The sequence below is a fragment of the Limulus polyphemus genome, unplaced genomic scaffold (assembly GCF_000517525.1).
Source record: "Limulus polyphemus unplaced genomic scaffold, Limulus_polyphemus-2.1.2 Scaffold328, whole genome shotgun sequence".
Lineage (NCBI taxonomy): Eukaryota > Metazoa > Arthropoda > Merostomata > Xiphosura > Limulidae > Limulus > Limulus polyphemus.
The window spans coordinates 550,176-566,986 of record NW_013665938.1 but is presented as its reverse complement, the minus strand read 5'-3'; the positions used below and the strand labels follow the sequence as shown (position 1 = coordinate 566,986).

Here is a 16,811-nt window from a genome sequence, read left to right as displayed (position 1 = left end):
ATCTTAAAGTACTATACCTGCTATACATAACATCCACTCGTACAACATTTAGTAATTCAAATATAACCTCAATTATTGATAAAATTTACATGTGAATATTATTATATAATTGGCTCTCCGTAGTCCAACTTTCTACAGCACTTGCAACCTGATTTTCTTGGCATACTAGATCACTGATCGGGATGGAAAGCGAATTGTAGTGAAATGAATTTTTAAAAAATCTTATTCTTAATAAACTTTTCTCATTTCTAATGTAACTGAGAGCGGCGAGCATGACAGACTGTGTATCCGAAGTATGCACTTTGTTAACACACACACACAAAATCGTGCTGTGCATCCTGGGACCGTGAGTGGATTATAATAGTGATATTCAAGTTCCAATATTCCATAAGAGCAGCTCACGTGTTGGAGGTGTCGACTAGTTGCCTTCTCTTTAATCTATCGCTTCAAAATTAGGGACGGGATAACGCAGATAGCCCTCGAATTGATTTGCTCGAAATTCCACAAAACAACGTCTAAGGTCGTAAATACATAATTCAGCCCTACACAAATACTGTTGTTGTCGTTTCCATTTGTTTCAGTCTACTCAGCTGTATAATGGATACTAGCAGTTAGCTGGGATGGACTGGCATTTCGTCCAGGACTGAGTGTGTCACCATTCTCATCCGCTTGTGCCATTGAAACCAGAATTTAGCACCGGTTCCTATGTACTATATCGATTTGACTTAATACTTAAATATGCACAACGAAATTTAGTAGTACGTAAGTAGACAACCAATGTACGCAAGAAATTGCAGTTTTAGGCTAACAAAATACATGCATGTGAACTATAGCACGCGTTCCAAATCGTTTTGTCTTTAAGCCCCTCAGAAAACGGCACCGACTAAAATATTCTAACTTCAGAAGGTGCCAAGCCTGACAGAGCCTCTGTCATGTTTGACACATCCCATGTTGAGAACCACTGAGGCACACCACCATATAAGGGTACATTATGATAATTGAACTGAGTGAATGGTGTATGTTAATACATACTTGAAATCAAATTCAGACAAATTTTGGGCACTTTGGGAATTTCCGGAATGTTTACAATACTTCGCGTTTATTACTGTATATATATATGCAATATGGAATTAATCGCGTACGAGAAATGCCACTTATGGCATCACGTTTGGCTTCTATGATGCCATCGACACTAAACAGTGGTACCTATGGCTGGTTCTCATCAAAACCTTTCTGTTGATACCTTGTTTGTTGCTATAAGATTAGAAACAGCCATGGATGTTTTTGTAATGAGTCGTAATCGCAATTGAATTCTACTGCCAAAATATCATTGTGACATCATTTACAAATGAGGTTAAAAAATTGTGATGCCGATAGGTCACCCACTCCATATATTAGCTGTAAGGTATAACCATTCATAAAAACAAAACAATTATGAAAGTGGTGCCCAACAAAACCTAAAAATATGCCACTGTTTCTTGAACCAGGTCCTAGACTAATTGCAAACCGTAACAGTTCTTAATTACCGATATACATGCAAATGTTGTTTATCACTAGACTTGCTGATTTGATCAAAGCGAGTGCTCTACCAACACAAGATAAAGGTTTAACCAACAAGCAGTTATTAGTATAACACGTTTTAACGATTCAAACTATTATTCGTGAACAATGCACATCTCAGAAACTGCAATACAAAAAGGTTGAAAAGCATCTCGACTTACATCTCAGTCGAAAATATGCGTATTAAATCATAACCAGTTATCTTCCCTGTTTGTAGTGTTTATGTTATTTATTTTTCTATTATACTTATCAAAGTTCTTTAAGTGATACGTTTGTAACTTTTCTTGCTTCTCCTTGATAAACCCAATATTTTTATTTTTCAGGATAATGCGAAAAGATCTCCCTTTTATATTATGGCCGAGCATAACTATAAAGTTATTAGCACGCCATACTGCATATAGGAACATCAAAGGTTTGTTTGTTTGATGTTAACCACAATACTACAAAATGGGCTCTAAAGCGTTAGAAGCCTTCAGACTTACAGCTGAGCCACTGGGGAGTGGGAACATGATCAAATATAAGCTGAGTTACGATAAGACGGCGAATGCTGCTAGCTGATTGTCCTCCCTCAGGATAGAACTTTTAAATACTTAAAATATCAAATGAACTAGAAATACCGAAATTCACTAGTTCTTTTGAATGATAGTAAATTCAAATGAAATAATGATTAAATACAAAATGATAAAAACCCAATAACTCAAGTTATTGAACCTACGTGTTTTTCTGACATCATGAAAAATAATTAAATAAATACATAGTGTCAAATATAAAAACATATAACGTTTGTTATTAATACGTACCCTATAAATCTGATTTGTAAATGATTTAAATAAAATTGATAAATATATAGTCCAAACCATTACTATGTTTGTCGTATCTCAGTCGGCCTGATGAGCCCTTGTACTAGATGAAAGGCCTCGTTGGCATTAAAGGTAGAGTGGTTAACATATTATCTTTCGCTTTCACCCATGATTTCTTAGAATTACAAGTTAATTACACGTGACTGTACATATAACTTTACGCCCACATTTTTACCTTAATCTAACCTTACCCTTTGAATAAGTAACTTTATCTCATTTTCCAGTTTATTTCAACCATCATTTATGTTATCAACAACAAATGTTTTTAATAAATACGTTAGGGTTCTTCGTGAGACACTTTTGGTAAAATTTCAAGGTATACTCTATACGTTTCATTCTGTTGTGCACTTTGATTCGAGTTCCATTAAGTTTCAGACGTGTCCCTATTGCCAAAATTTAACTCAATAAAAACAATTTGTTTTAGAACAAAGAAAGGGAAGCCTCACTCCCCTTGTTCCAACAATTATGTCCAAAGAGCGTTATCCACTCGCCAAAATTGTCTTGATTACAGAGCTTCGGCACGATACAGATAGTAAAATTTAAGGGCGACTGTGATAGGCTGACTTACCTTTTACCATCTACTTATCCTCAGAAGATTGCAATGCTTTCAACTCAACCTTTTTCGAATTGCATGTGCTTGCAATAATGTTGTTTTTGCGGCGATTCTGTTCTTCCCAATGTATTAAATCAAGATGTGATATCTGGAATGTCTTAACAACTGCGGCATATTTACTTCATCGTTGGCAATGCCTTAAATTAACCTCTTATTAAGAACTTAGCTATGTTTATTGGATCTTTGTTATTTATACTACAACAGAATAAAAATACACCCCGAAATCATGAAGAATACCAGAATAAGTTTGTTGTTTTCATTTCAGTTAAAAATGTCAAATGCTTACATTCTCATGAAACTTCCTTGTTCTCTGTTTTAAAAAGATGGTGGTTACGACGCTCGACTCTCAATCTACGGATCACGGAATCGCAACCCAGCGCAGAACACGTTTGCCCTTTCAGCCTTAGGGGCGTTATAATATAAGTGTCAATCCTACTATTCGTTGGTAAAGAGTAGCCCAAGAGTTGGCGGTGAGTGCTGCTGGCCGGTTGCCTTCCTCCTGGTTGGCATTTCAAAATTAAAAATGGCAGCTGATAGTCTTAATAGCTTTCTCTTAAAGAAACTGTTTTAAAAGAGGGGGAATTCATTTGTCAATAACGTTATTGAGATACGAAATTTTTGTTAAATCTTCAGTATTATAAATGTCGGTATCTACAAAAAAATTCTACTTTACATTGACTTTCCCATATAAAGCATGTCAGTGATGGAATTTCTTTAACGTAGCAGATTCAAATTTCAGTCATAATAGCTGTTTTCTGTATTCATTTCAAAACTAAAGGAATTAGCAAAATGAAATGTACCTTATGCTTAAGAAGCCAAGTATTTTGAGTAACGCTTCAAAGTTTCACCCAATGTAACCATATTCATATCGTAAAATTTACTGTTTAGACCACTAGATAACGCCTAGTTAAACTTCTTCAAGGAGTTTTCTCTCTAAAAATTTAATCCTACAGATTATGTTGCAAGAATGACTCAAGCTTGTAAATAATTACTCCAAAATATGTAAAAAAAAAACTTTAATATCATTAGCTACAACATATTTGAAGTTTCCGAGTAAGAAAAATAGTAACGACATTAAATGTAAATATTAATGGTAATAGGTTTGTTTGTTTGTTTTTAATTATGCACAAAGCTACACAAGGGCTATCTGTGCTCTGCCCACCACGGGTATCGAAACCCGGTTTCTAGCGTTTTAAGTCCGCAGACATACCGCTGTGCCACTGGGGGGCTGGTAATAGGTGACGGTATTGTTTAATGATCGTCTCTACTTTCTCTCCTTTTTTATTTTAGCTGTAACGTCTGGTAACATACACAAATTCTCTTGTCTTAGGTACGTTTCTTCTACAGAAGCTTGAGTACGTTATATTAAAACGATTTTGAATATGCGAGTAAACAATAAACGTTATAACCATGGCCGAAATAAAGTCATGGTGGAACAAAATGCATCAGAACCACATTTTGACATTGTTTGACGATACGTAAGTATTGTGATGAGATCGAAAATTTTTCGTTTTGGGGAAAGGTATATAACATGCCTCTCCAAACACAAAATATTCACGAATTCATATAGGAAAGATGTGTTCAGATCAGGGATTTAGAATTTCCAATATATGGATATCTCCCGTACTAAAAGATATTTGAAAACGAAAAAAATAAGAATGAACTTGGGCCAAAATTATGATCCAGAAAGGTCCCTGCAATATGTTGTATTCTAACCGTGGTAAGCAAAGTATTTTAACAGGTGAGAAACCACGAACAAAAACATAAGTGACAAAATCGACTCACGTGCTCTAAGCAACATAATCAAAAGTTAAGGCTTCCAGTCACACCTCAAGCAGCAGTAAGGAGTGGTGTGCTTTGAACAAAACAGCCTAACAATGGAGCTTTAAACGGAAATGACGCTGCAAGGCTATTGTCAAGATGCAACATCATAAGATATAGCATGATTAATCGTAGCACACGGACTGTAACAACATGGTGAGGCCCTAAATTATTCTAATATAGTGATTTCCCAACCTCTGTATTATTTAATAGTTTAACTTATGTGCCAGAAAAAAATATTGGATTTTCATAGGAGTGCTAATAGCTGCCTATACCTACACCATGACCTTAATTCTGACTTAGTAGTTGCCAAGTAAACACCCATTCATGACTGTACTGTTTGTCTTTTTATCACACTTATTTCAATTAAATATCAAGGTTCATTGAGTGAGGCTTTTGTAATTTTCTCTTTCTACTCCATAACAAACCAATTTTATTTATCAGGATAATTAGAAAAAACCTCAACCAAACTCAGAATAAGTATATATTTAACAAATCCATTAGCTCTAAAGTACTAGTTTATTAACAATTAAACATCGTGCAAATGCTCAATGTATCATTAAAATAACTAAACTTTGTTTTGCATGGCCACTTTATTAAAGACCCCTCCAAACGAATTTAGAACATTCCATGTACTATAATATGCAAAACACACTACCAACGTGATGAGTCAGCAGATTACTTGAATCATATAATTGCAGATATAGTCATATATTTTTACATAGTCAGCAAGACAATGGTTATGAGGAAGAATCTCAACTTTCAAAAAGGTACGATAGTAAATGCCCACTTGACAAGAAAGTTATTTTCAAAGATCACTTTTTTTTTGCTGTTCAAAGACATCTGTCATTAGTCTATCAACACTGGCAAATGACGAGGTTTATATATACCACTAAAAAAAATTGTCTACAAACCTCTAGTGGCAGACCAAATGAAAAATAATTGGATAAGCTTGTAAAGTGCAAAAGATGTCAGACCATGTCTAAAACACCTGTCATGTTGCAGCTGAAAACCAGTCCAAAATATAAAAACGGAAAACCTGGTTTCAAGGCTGCTTAAAGTGCAAAATGTGGATGACAATCATTGGAAGTGATTTGGTCTGATAAGTCTCATTAAACTTTTTTTATGTACTGCTGGGAAAGACTGTATTGGTTAAGAAAATAACAATAGGGTCTTTACCACGCCTATATTGTTTCAATGATGCAAAACACTGGAGGTGGTTTAATGGTATGGAAATTGTTATTATTTACTAGCAAGTGAGTAGAGTCATTTTTCTCGGGAAATAAACTCACTGGAACTTAATCTGATTGCACTTTTGGGGTAAACTTTAACTGTTGCATTATCACTGTAATAATTTGCCCATGTTCTTGAACCAACTGTACACTGCACTCCTCAATGAGCATAGCCATCCTTTCAGCATCTTATGAAGTTTATGCCACAATGAATTTAAGCCATTGTTCCAGTAACAGTTGGTTCAACCCAATATTAGTGGGGGTCATAATAAAGTGTCCAGTTAGTCTGACTGTCCATCAATTATTTAGATTAGAGTAATATCTAGTTGCAAAGATTAATTTTTTTTTTTAAGATTAAATCCTGTAAGCCACTTTGTATGCTATAATTTTGCATTTGTGAAAATAAAGACAAAACAAAAATACAGATATAGTTCTTCTCTTACACTACAGTATCAATGTCATATGGCATGAAATAATCACAAGCAGTATATTTGAAATCATACAGGAAGTAAGGAAATATTTTATTTTGTTGAATTTTTGATACTACAAACAAGTTTTGAAATGAAAAAGCAATTTAGTGACCAAATCTTGCTAAATCTAAGCCCATCCACTTCAGAACATTTTTTTTACACTCTAAGATATTCTGCACTGTAACAACCACTGAAATGTTTATAATTAAATTTTCCTAACCATTAAAAAAAAAGAAAGAACATAATTATGCCCCTAAAAGTGGATTTAGAGTCTAATATTAACTTGTACTTAAATCAATGAAAAACATATTTCTGCATGACTAAATGTTGGATTGTATTACATTTCAGAATCTCTGATAAATTGAAACCAACATATTTATGAACAAACTTTCCCCAAACCATCAAACAAATCTCTGATGGTACTCCAAGGAATAACGGGTTACTTGCACCAACAGTAATGCCAGTAAATGATGCATTAACTTCTACTATTTATAAATTAACTAGTTTATTAGTAGTTGGAGGAAAACTAATACTTAAGACTTCTGTTTATTTTCTACCCAATTCTTGAAAAGGGGAAAAATGCCCTTTTAATAAAAAAAAAACATTTTCCACTGCATAGTGGTATCCTTTAAAGAGGTACCACATTTTGTAAATAACAACTTAGAACAATGAGACAAAACAAAACTCTCTTGCTATACATGTCAAGTGAACCTACTGTTTTTGTTAAATTCAATGTAGATTTATAATAATAGCATGCATATCCCAAATGCATGTTTACAAGTAGTACATTTCTACTCCAATTTCAATTACTATCAGTCTTATCTTTGAAATAAAAGAAACAAATTTGCTATTAAGAAATGCTGAAAGCCAACAGAGCTATTAGACATCACTATGTTTGCCAATTTATGATTCATGTTGAAAATTAAAAAAGGCAAGTTTTTACGTATAGGCACTGACTGAAGTTTGACTTAGAATTTTTCATTAGCACACACACACACACAAAACCATAGTGGAATAGCACAAAGATAAATGAAAGTTTTTCCCTTTTAGTATTGAAACCTGATTATTTTAAATATAACAGTGAGCTCTTCAGTCATATGTAATTTTTCCCTCACAAGAGTACAAGTGAAATTATTTGTTTGCTGAACTTTTGAAAGAAAACAATCCATTTGGTCATCTGTAAATAAAAGATAGAGTAAACTGTAAAGTTAGGTCACCAGTTATAGCATCTAGCATGAGACTGAAAGCTAAGGTACTGATCAAAACTGCCTTTAATGGTACTAAAAAAAGAAGCAGCAAAAACTATTGAAAAACCAGTGGTATGATTTACTTGCAAAGCAAGTTCTATTCTGCAAGTCCATAAAAGGGCAACAGCTTCCAACCCAGCTCCTGTGTCATATTTTGAAGTAACTACTCAAGAGTCTCTGTCTCTTTTCTTGAATGCTTGTATTTTTATCCCTCAGGGATAAAGTATATTTCCAGAAACTGTACTGCAATTGGTAATATAAACCTTGTTTGCCTGATGACAGGCTCAATCACAGGCCACTGGAATGGAGCTGGGTCAAAATGTCTTTGCTCCAGCCTTGTACGGAAGCCAATATTTCTAGATAATTATAATAAACAGGCTTGGGTTATTCTTCTTTAGTCAGTCCATCAACATGATTGGTTATCCCCCCATCTCCTGCTATGCAGACCTGAGGCACAAGATTTTCATCTTCCTTCTGTAGTTCAGGACGGAAAGCTGTAGCAATGGGGAACAACTCATTACATCTGGAGATGAACTTAGAAACTTCTTCCTCACAAAGTCCTAGTTCACCTTCTCTGATAGCATATAATACCTCAGTACAAGTCTATAGCCAGAAAAACAAAAAAAGTTTTTAGTGTATAAAATTACATCACCTGCTTGAAAGAATTGCTCTTATAAAATAAAACAAAATAAAGAAATTCTTGTTTTACACCGTTTCTGTTGCAGAAAAAAACAAAAGATCCTACCTCAATGTTCAGACCCTTAATATTTTTGGAAAATGTAGTCACTAATTCTAGCACTCTTGATTCGGCTGATTTGTCTAGGAAATACAACATTCGAGCACCTACAGAAAACCAAAAATTAACGCTAATAAATGAATAATTAATTATGAAACATAAATTCAAATACCCAACAAGATCTTAAATACATAGAATATAATGATACATAAAAAATAATTTGACACATTTGTTAGTACTTAATACCACAATATCTTCACAATTAATACAAGATTTAAAATCTTTATGTAAGACAATCTCTCGCAAAGTGAAAACCTATGCTAAATAAAACTGTGTAGTTATCAGTTCTAGGAAGCATTTAACTAGTACATATTTAAAACAGTTTAGATTAATATTACTTTAAATCACAGTGTACACAAGAACATCAAACAACTAGGAAAATAAAGCTATCATTAAGAAAATCATTACAAATTTTTTATTCACACAATATCACTGATCCTTTTATTATCTCTTCTTAAACAAGTCTTTTGGTTATTTTTTAAGATTTCAAATATGAAAAAATCTACCTACTAGCCTTGTTTATGCCATAAGTATAACAAAATAACATATAATTAACATCCTTAAATAAAACAAAATAACTGAGCAATATACAAAAGACCAAGACAAGAATAACAGCAAATGTCAGAATGATCTTTGTAACTCCAAGTATCCCTACAAGAAATGAAGTTTACTTCACGCATTATAGAATATGTAATAAGAATAAAACAAAACCATATACACAAAAACATTTCTTAAATAGTCTAAATTCACCTCTTGTACCTTATTCATAGCAGCATATCATTCTGCTCACATAGGTTTCTTGAGATTTGATCCTCATATTTCAGCCCTTCTTCAACTTTTATTGCTTAGATACTTTGATATGTCATGATGTACTATGTGAAAATGTTTTTATATAAAAAAATGAGATACTTTAATACTATCTCCGATAATAATTTTTGGTCACTGATCTTTTCAATCGTCTTTTCTAGCTATGGGAAGTGTGCTACAATCCAGTTAAGTTCTCTATTGGTTAAAATTAGCACATCTACTTTCAATATCTTTAAAACAAGTCAATAAATCTAATTTTATGCATGCTTCAAGAAAACCAACTTATATTTAGGAAATAAATTATATGATAATTTTAATGCATCACTTTCTTGAAATTTAATCAAAAGTTTTGACAAGTTTTTGGTCATTGAGATATGTATAAATATATCAAAATCTGTGTGTGAGTGCACATGTATTGTTGTAATGTATTCTATTATTGGATGGGAATTTTTGGTAAAAATTACGAAAAGCCCACTCCACCTGACATTACCAAACTAGTTTGTTTCTTCTGTAACATCTGCTGCAGTCTACATTCACTTTGATGCAAGTTATAGGACTAAGTTCAGAAACAAATTTTTAAGATCCCGGTCAGCGAGAAACCCATTCTTGGTGCTGCCGTGCACAATAGGTGTTGAATGGTCTAAAAAGGCAAGAGCAACTTTCAGAATGTAAAAATATTTTCTGGTTACGAAGAAATAGGTGAAAATGATCAGCTACCTCCCCATTTCCCAGAAAATTAATGGACAGATTCGGAATGCTTTGATTTTAGCAAATAACAGTTATTTTAGTTCCAATGATGTTATTAATCAATTTCAATACATAATTAGTGAGAATAAACATGTTTATAGTTTTCTTCTAGTATGTTTTCAATCTTAATGTCCAAATCTTGTAAAAAAACACTCTCTTCAGCACACAATTCCATTCTGTTCTTCCTCTTGCTCTAGGTTCTCTGCTTCTTCCTGACTTCTTTGCTGAAGCAAAGCACCTTCCTTCTGCAGTAGATCATGATTGTTGATCAAGGGACTTTGCAAGCATACTTTGAGCAACCGTGGAAACCATTGTATTAGCCAAAAGACCAAATTGAATAATATTTTTCTCCAGCTTATTCCTATCATCCATTCATTTTGGATCTTTAAGCAATCCCTGCAACATTTCTGGATCAGATGGACACACTAACTTTAGAACTCCATTATGCACAAGATGACACAGTTGTAAAGCTCTCAATCGTGTTCTCCCAGGCTTCTCTCTTTGGTACCATTCTTTGGAAAAATCATTGAGTGAGATCTGCTCAATGTTCAAGATCGCAAAATTTCACTTCAATTTCTCAAGATTGGTGAATGCACTATCGGAAAAACCTATTCCATCATTAGAGGATGATTCATCATCTGAGCTGCCATATAATCCATCAACGAGCCTCTCTCGACTAGCTCTCCTTAGTGCTGATTGTCTGGTCATCCCCCCCCCTTTTTTTTTACTGGCTTTTGGACCTTTTGCACTACTCCACATCTACTTTGGGGGATAATATGGCAATGTTTTGCTGTACATATAGCTGGAGGATCACAACGTAAACACATTTCACAGCTTTTGCAGCTTCCTTTCTTTTTATATTTATGTTCTTCACATGGTCTTGGACTTCAGTCATACTTATGCCACGCAAAAATGGAAAACTGATTTCAAAACAGTGGAATCTTTTACATATGGCAGTGTTATCCAGTTTTTATGGTATTCTTCCATGCAAAAAATGATTCTCAAAATTTAAATTTTTTTTTGAGAACACTGTAATTTTGGGTGGGTTTCTGACTGATAGGGATTTTAAACATATATTCTGAAACTACCGTAGATGTAATACACTAATAATATTTAACAGAAATTTTCTTGATAACAAACCTGATTAACCTTCTCCAGACAGGTCAAGGGTAAAAGGCCATGTCATCTTGTTTGTTGATTCAAATTCAAAATTTTATTGAACTACTATTTCATGAATTTATGTCAATAAGTTTTCTATTTGCTTAGATATCACTCATGTACTGAATTAAATACAGTGGTCCCGCTCACCTCTTTCCATTTTTGGAAACAGTTCCTCATATACACTTACTTCAATATGTCATGTGAATAACCAATCAAATACTCAGAATGTCCCTCTAGTGGTCTTTCTCAGCCATTTGCATGTGTTAGGACACCACATCATTCTTTCAACCGAAGGTTTCAAGAAGGTAGGTTGTGTCTAGTTTGCTCGAAATTTCATATTTTTTTAGACTTAAATACAGCTTAGTTACTAGGCTTGATAAATTATAGTGGAATTATATGGTATAGATATAGTAATTTATGATTTTTTGGTTATTCAACTGTATATATATGTGTGTGAAATTTTAAAAGGCTTAACAACCTATGTCAAGCCACAACCAAGTACAAAGGACAACTAGATGAGATAATTGTTTGCTTGACTTCTTTATTTACTGTTCTATGTTTTAAGAAAAATAAGTTTAAGAACCTATTTCTAAACAGTAATAATCTATATACATATATAATGTATAATAATGGAAATGTAACTGTATTTTACAAAGTACTAGTTTACTAAAAGACAGGTCACTTTGTAAAGAATAAAGGTCAGTCTTATATTATTGGATACGGTAACATGAGTCCACGTGTGCTGCGTCATTGTAACTTCTGTATTGTTAGCCAGGCACGGCTGAAAGGTCAATATAATAAAAATAATAAATATAAATGTCCAATGTTATGAGATTTAAGCTATTTAGTATAAACATTTATGTTTTTCATGTTATAATTTTGTCGTCATTCTAGAACAAAAGAAGCATAATTTATATTTATTTCCTAATTTTTTTATGGTGGTTACAAGATCTGTCAAATCTACCGAACCCATACAGAGATTCATTAGAGAAAATAACAGATAAAATATAAAAAATTGTTAAGAAAAGTTTGATAACTATCCAGACTATCCCGTAGTACTGTCCTGTACTACTTAATAGTAGTTCAATAAAATTTTGAATGCGAGTCAAATAACAAGATGACATGGCCTTTCACCTGTGACCCGTCACGAAAGGGTTAACAGAAGCGTAACTCTTTCTTAATAACTACTCAATTCCTTCACTAAATATTCAATCATTGAACTAACTGTTTCTTCATTACTTATTGCTTGTATAACTAATGTACCAATCTAGATATTAGTCGACTTTTCTCTATTATTACTTCATTATCACAGTGGTTTTCTCTAGCAATGATCTAAATTAAAACACTGAAAATACAACTCACAACAATATATAGATATATCCTTAATAAAGATCCAGCTAGCACTTCATACACAAAGAGTACAGGTAACTTTCTTTAAGAATCTCTAGTATCTGCTGTATAATGTCATTTTTGTCAACTTATAAAACCAAGAGTATAATTAACATTTTGTACAATTTTTGGTGAAAATATTTATAATCTGTCTTTTCAAATATTCTAATGTTCTAATTCATGTTTTTTTTCTATATTTTTTATTTAATCAACCTCATTAATTAAAAGCACTTAAATATACTAAACTCTGTGTATGTTTATCAGCAAATGTCCATCTATGTGTGTGTGTGTGTGTGTGTGTGTGTGTGTGTGTGTAAAAATGTTAGCATAATTAATTCTAAGGTATATGTAGATAAGTGATGTTCTGTTTTTAAGATTTTATCAAGGTGACACCTTGTGAGAAAACATTCATTTACACCCTTCATCTACCAACTTTCAAATTTATAAACATTTCAAACTTGCAAAAATTAGCTAATCTAATCTTGAGTTATAGTAATTATACTCATTATTATATTCAGTAACACTATCTGTAGGGAAATTCTTATCTTATTACATATTTTGTTTTCATGATTCTATAACAATATTATTTACCAACTTTTGAAGTCTAATAAGAAGCAATATTTGATATTATCTGTAATAAGTTGGTACAATATTAACATGTTTAGATCCTAAAGCATGGATTTAAAAAATAAGCACTGGTTTGGTTATGCCCTAATATCAAAGTTATAAAAGCATACCAACATTTATAAAAATAGGCTACACCATTTGAAAGTTATTAAAGAGAGAAGTTTTATGATAGTTTTTCCTTATTTGTGCTACATTTTTTGTAGAAAAACAGTTGTAAGTTAACCTATTTGTACATATTCCCAAAGACCATTCCAGGAATGAAAACTGACTGAATAGTAACCAATTATTTCTGTACTGGTTTTATATACAGAGTTTTAAAATCACTCCTTTCAAAATTAGACTGAATCTATATTGGAGAAGAAATATTGACTATAATTTTGAATTTATTATGTGTATTTAAACTAAATATAGCAAGCTTTTACTAAAATGTATAAGTATGTTGTACACAAAAAAATCAGATGAGTTACGAAGGTATTTGTACTCAAAATACATCTATGAATTTATAATATCAGCCTGACTCAAACAAGTCAGAGTGGAAGGTGAAGAATAAAAACATTTTTGTCTGTCATTTATTTGCATGACCTCTAGAACCTCCAAAATGCTCATCTACAGTATGTTTCAGTATTCCTGTACATTGTATTTGATATCTACTCTCCTCTAATAGGAACTGTCACTAGATCAGCAATGTAAGATAAAATGAATAGTTCATAAGACTGACATGAAATACATAATATCATGGTGAATGGCACTCTATAAAAGGTCATGGCCTCAACACTTTGACTTCCATCTGTACACATAGGGTTAAACAGACTAAAGAGTGACAAACCTTCTAATAAATGAGGCAAGGAGTCTTTATGTTGAGTAAGAAACTCCTCATTCAGCTGTTGGGCTGTCTTAGAACCATACACTTTTTCCATCTCCTGTTTCAAGACTGTAGACACAGATTCTGCTAGATCAGTCTGTTGAGACACTGAAAAAATAAAGAATTACTGGTGTGATAAGAGATGTGATTGAAAAACAAACAAGTGTCTGGAAATTAGGGCAGAACAGTATTTTCCCCCTTTATTATTATTATATATATATCTGATAATAAAGGATCAAATTAAAGCTTCTTGCACATGAGAACAAGTATTACCTTCAACAATCTTAATACATTACTAAAGTAATTATATGTAATTGTACATCCCTTATTTAAATTTATTAGGTGAAGCATAACTATAAATAGGATATATAATTTTTAAAACAGTGCAACATTTACTCTCTGTCACACACATCCTCAATGCAACTACAGCTAAAAGAAGAATTATTTGAAAAACCAGTGGGACTTAATTAATATAGTTTACTGGAGAAATTACTTCAATGATAAGATGCATTTTGTCAGAATAATTTAATGCTGCCCTTATCCTGGTGTTCACTGTCAGTAATAATGATAATATGGTGGTGTGATTAAATTCAATTTAAGCAGTTCATTCAAGAAATGGATGTAAACATATTCACAGGATGGCTTCAACAGTGCAGTGCACAACCTCACACTACATACCAAGTACCTTCCTTCCCTGTCTGAAATAAAAACAAAAAAAAACAGGTCTGCTGAGAAAACTGTAACTAGACCTAAGCCACTGGGATAACTTTCTGTTTTTAAGTGGAACGTCAGAAGTTAAATGCAGAAACTCAACTAAAACATGAAGAGAAAAAAAAATGCTACAGTATGCTTGAATTTAATTTAGTCACCTTAATAAATTATTTACAAAACTAGTTTGCTAATTAGAAAGAATCTCAGCAAGAGGAAATAAATACATCTTATACTTTAAAGATTGACTGGTATAACATAGAAATCCAGTAAAATCATGTTCTTATCAAAGAGAAAACTGTGGCTTAATTCATTAAGACATATAGCAAGTAGGTTAGTTAAAGCAACAGCTTTGTAAGACATGACATGGCATTGAATCCTGCTTAGTCCACTTCATAAAAACAAATTATATTCTACAATAAATATATTAGCAAACTTTACGAAATATATGCAATAACTTTTTAACCCTACAATTACTGATAAGAAATAAATATGCTTTTTAAACACATTTTATAAGCTATTTATGCACCAAATTGCTTACAGGTCTATGACTTCATTGGTTACAGGATATCTCATAATATGTGGGTTACACAAGAAAATGTAAACAAAAATACAGTCAATATCACAATTAATCCCTATAATTACTGTTGGGATTCCTTATGTAGAAAATGAGTGCTTTCACCCAGTTTGCGTGGTCAGTTCTTTACTTTGAGTGTTGTAACAAGCAAAAATATCAAAATTATACAATATATGGACTCCAGTTAATAGTATAAAAACCAGTTAATAATTTGACAGTTATAAAAACCAGTAAATTGCTATTTCCTAAGAAAAAAATTACAACTTCAAATTCAAGATAGTGGATAAAGTTTGTTTCTTCAAACACAACAGGAGATTCAAGAATTGAAGTTTAAAGGTAATATTATATTTTTGTTTTTGAAATTGTTTTCTTTTCAACTGCAGAAAAACAAAATATCAGTAAATGTTAAAAAGTACATAAATCAAATTATGGATAGAGCATAAAAAAAGAGCACACAATTAGTAAGTTCAAAAATATATAAATTCAATTACGTATAGAGTAGAAAAATATATATACATAAAAATATCTTTTTTTAAAATGTTTGACCCACTTCTTTTAACATTTTTAACACAACTAAAGGTCAAGGAACTAAAATAATAACAATGATTCTACAAGATTAAATAGAAATCAAATTTACATTCATTCTACTAAATGCTCTTATATTATTAGCATTTTTAAAAAACTGGGAAAAATAATCACATACCCATACTATAAAAGCAGATAATATGACTATGGAGTTTAGGATGAGAGGGATTAAGTTTATATGCTCGTTTAATGGACTGTAGCATCAACAAGAGCTTGTTCTTGCGGGAGTAAATCTCAAAAGCTAACAGATGAGTTTCTATTCTGTCAGCTGCTAGCAACTGAAGGGGTTTTAAAAATTTGATGGCTTGTTCCAAAGGGTCTTCAACCTTTAAAAGAATATGAAATAAAACTATATATACTTCAATAAAACACAAATTTATAAATAATATCTATTAAAAACTGAGATTAAAATGATAATTGGTAAATACCAGTTCTTAAAAACATACACAGAAATTTTTAACGTAATAAATAACCTTAGCTAATTTGTCAGGAACCAATTCTTCTTCCTTCACATTGTCTACCTCTGTATCCTGCTGCTGACGAGATTTAATGTGTTGTTCCCGTTTTTCCTGAGCAGCATTCTGTTTTTCCTTTTCCAGCTCAGCCCGCTTCTGTGCCTTCCTCTGTTTGTTCCTCAGTTTCTTCAGCTCAGATGGAGCCATATTAGCTAAAGGACCAAGTAAAGAATTTTTTTTACTCACTTAGACAAAATTAGCAGTATAACTTTTCCCTACAGAATAAAACAATCC

At 32.4% G+C, this 16,811-nt stretch overlaps 1 protein-coding gene across 1 annotated transcript in view; it reads right to left on the bottom strand.

Annotated features, from left to right (window-relative positions):
- Positions 1-6,574: 6,574 nt before the first annotated feature.
- LOC106457423 (N-alpha-acetyltransferase 15, NatA auxiliary subunit-like) overlaps positions 6,575-16,811 on the bottom strand; it is a 77,165-nt gene continuing 66,928 nt past the window's right edge. The window contains exons 17-21 of the mRNA XM_013916837.2: positions 16,536-16,729; positions 16,181-16,388; positions 14,157-14,300; positions 8,549-8,646; positions 6,575-8,406 (exon numbers count right to left, since the gene is read on the bottom strand). Coding sequence (XP_013772291.1) covers positions 8,188-8,406; positions 8,549-8,646; positions 14,157-14,300; positions 16,181-16,388; positions 16,536-16,729 — 863 coding nt within the window. The 3' untranslated portion in view covers positions 6,575-8,187. The remainder of the gene's footprint in view (positions 8,407-8,548; positions 8,647-14,156; positions 14,301-16,180; positions 16,389-16,535; positions 16,730-16,811) is intronic.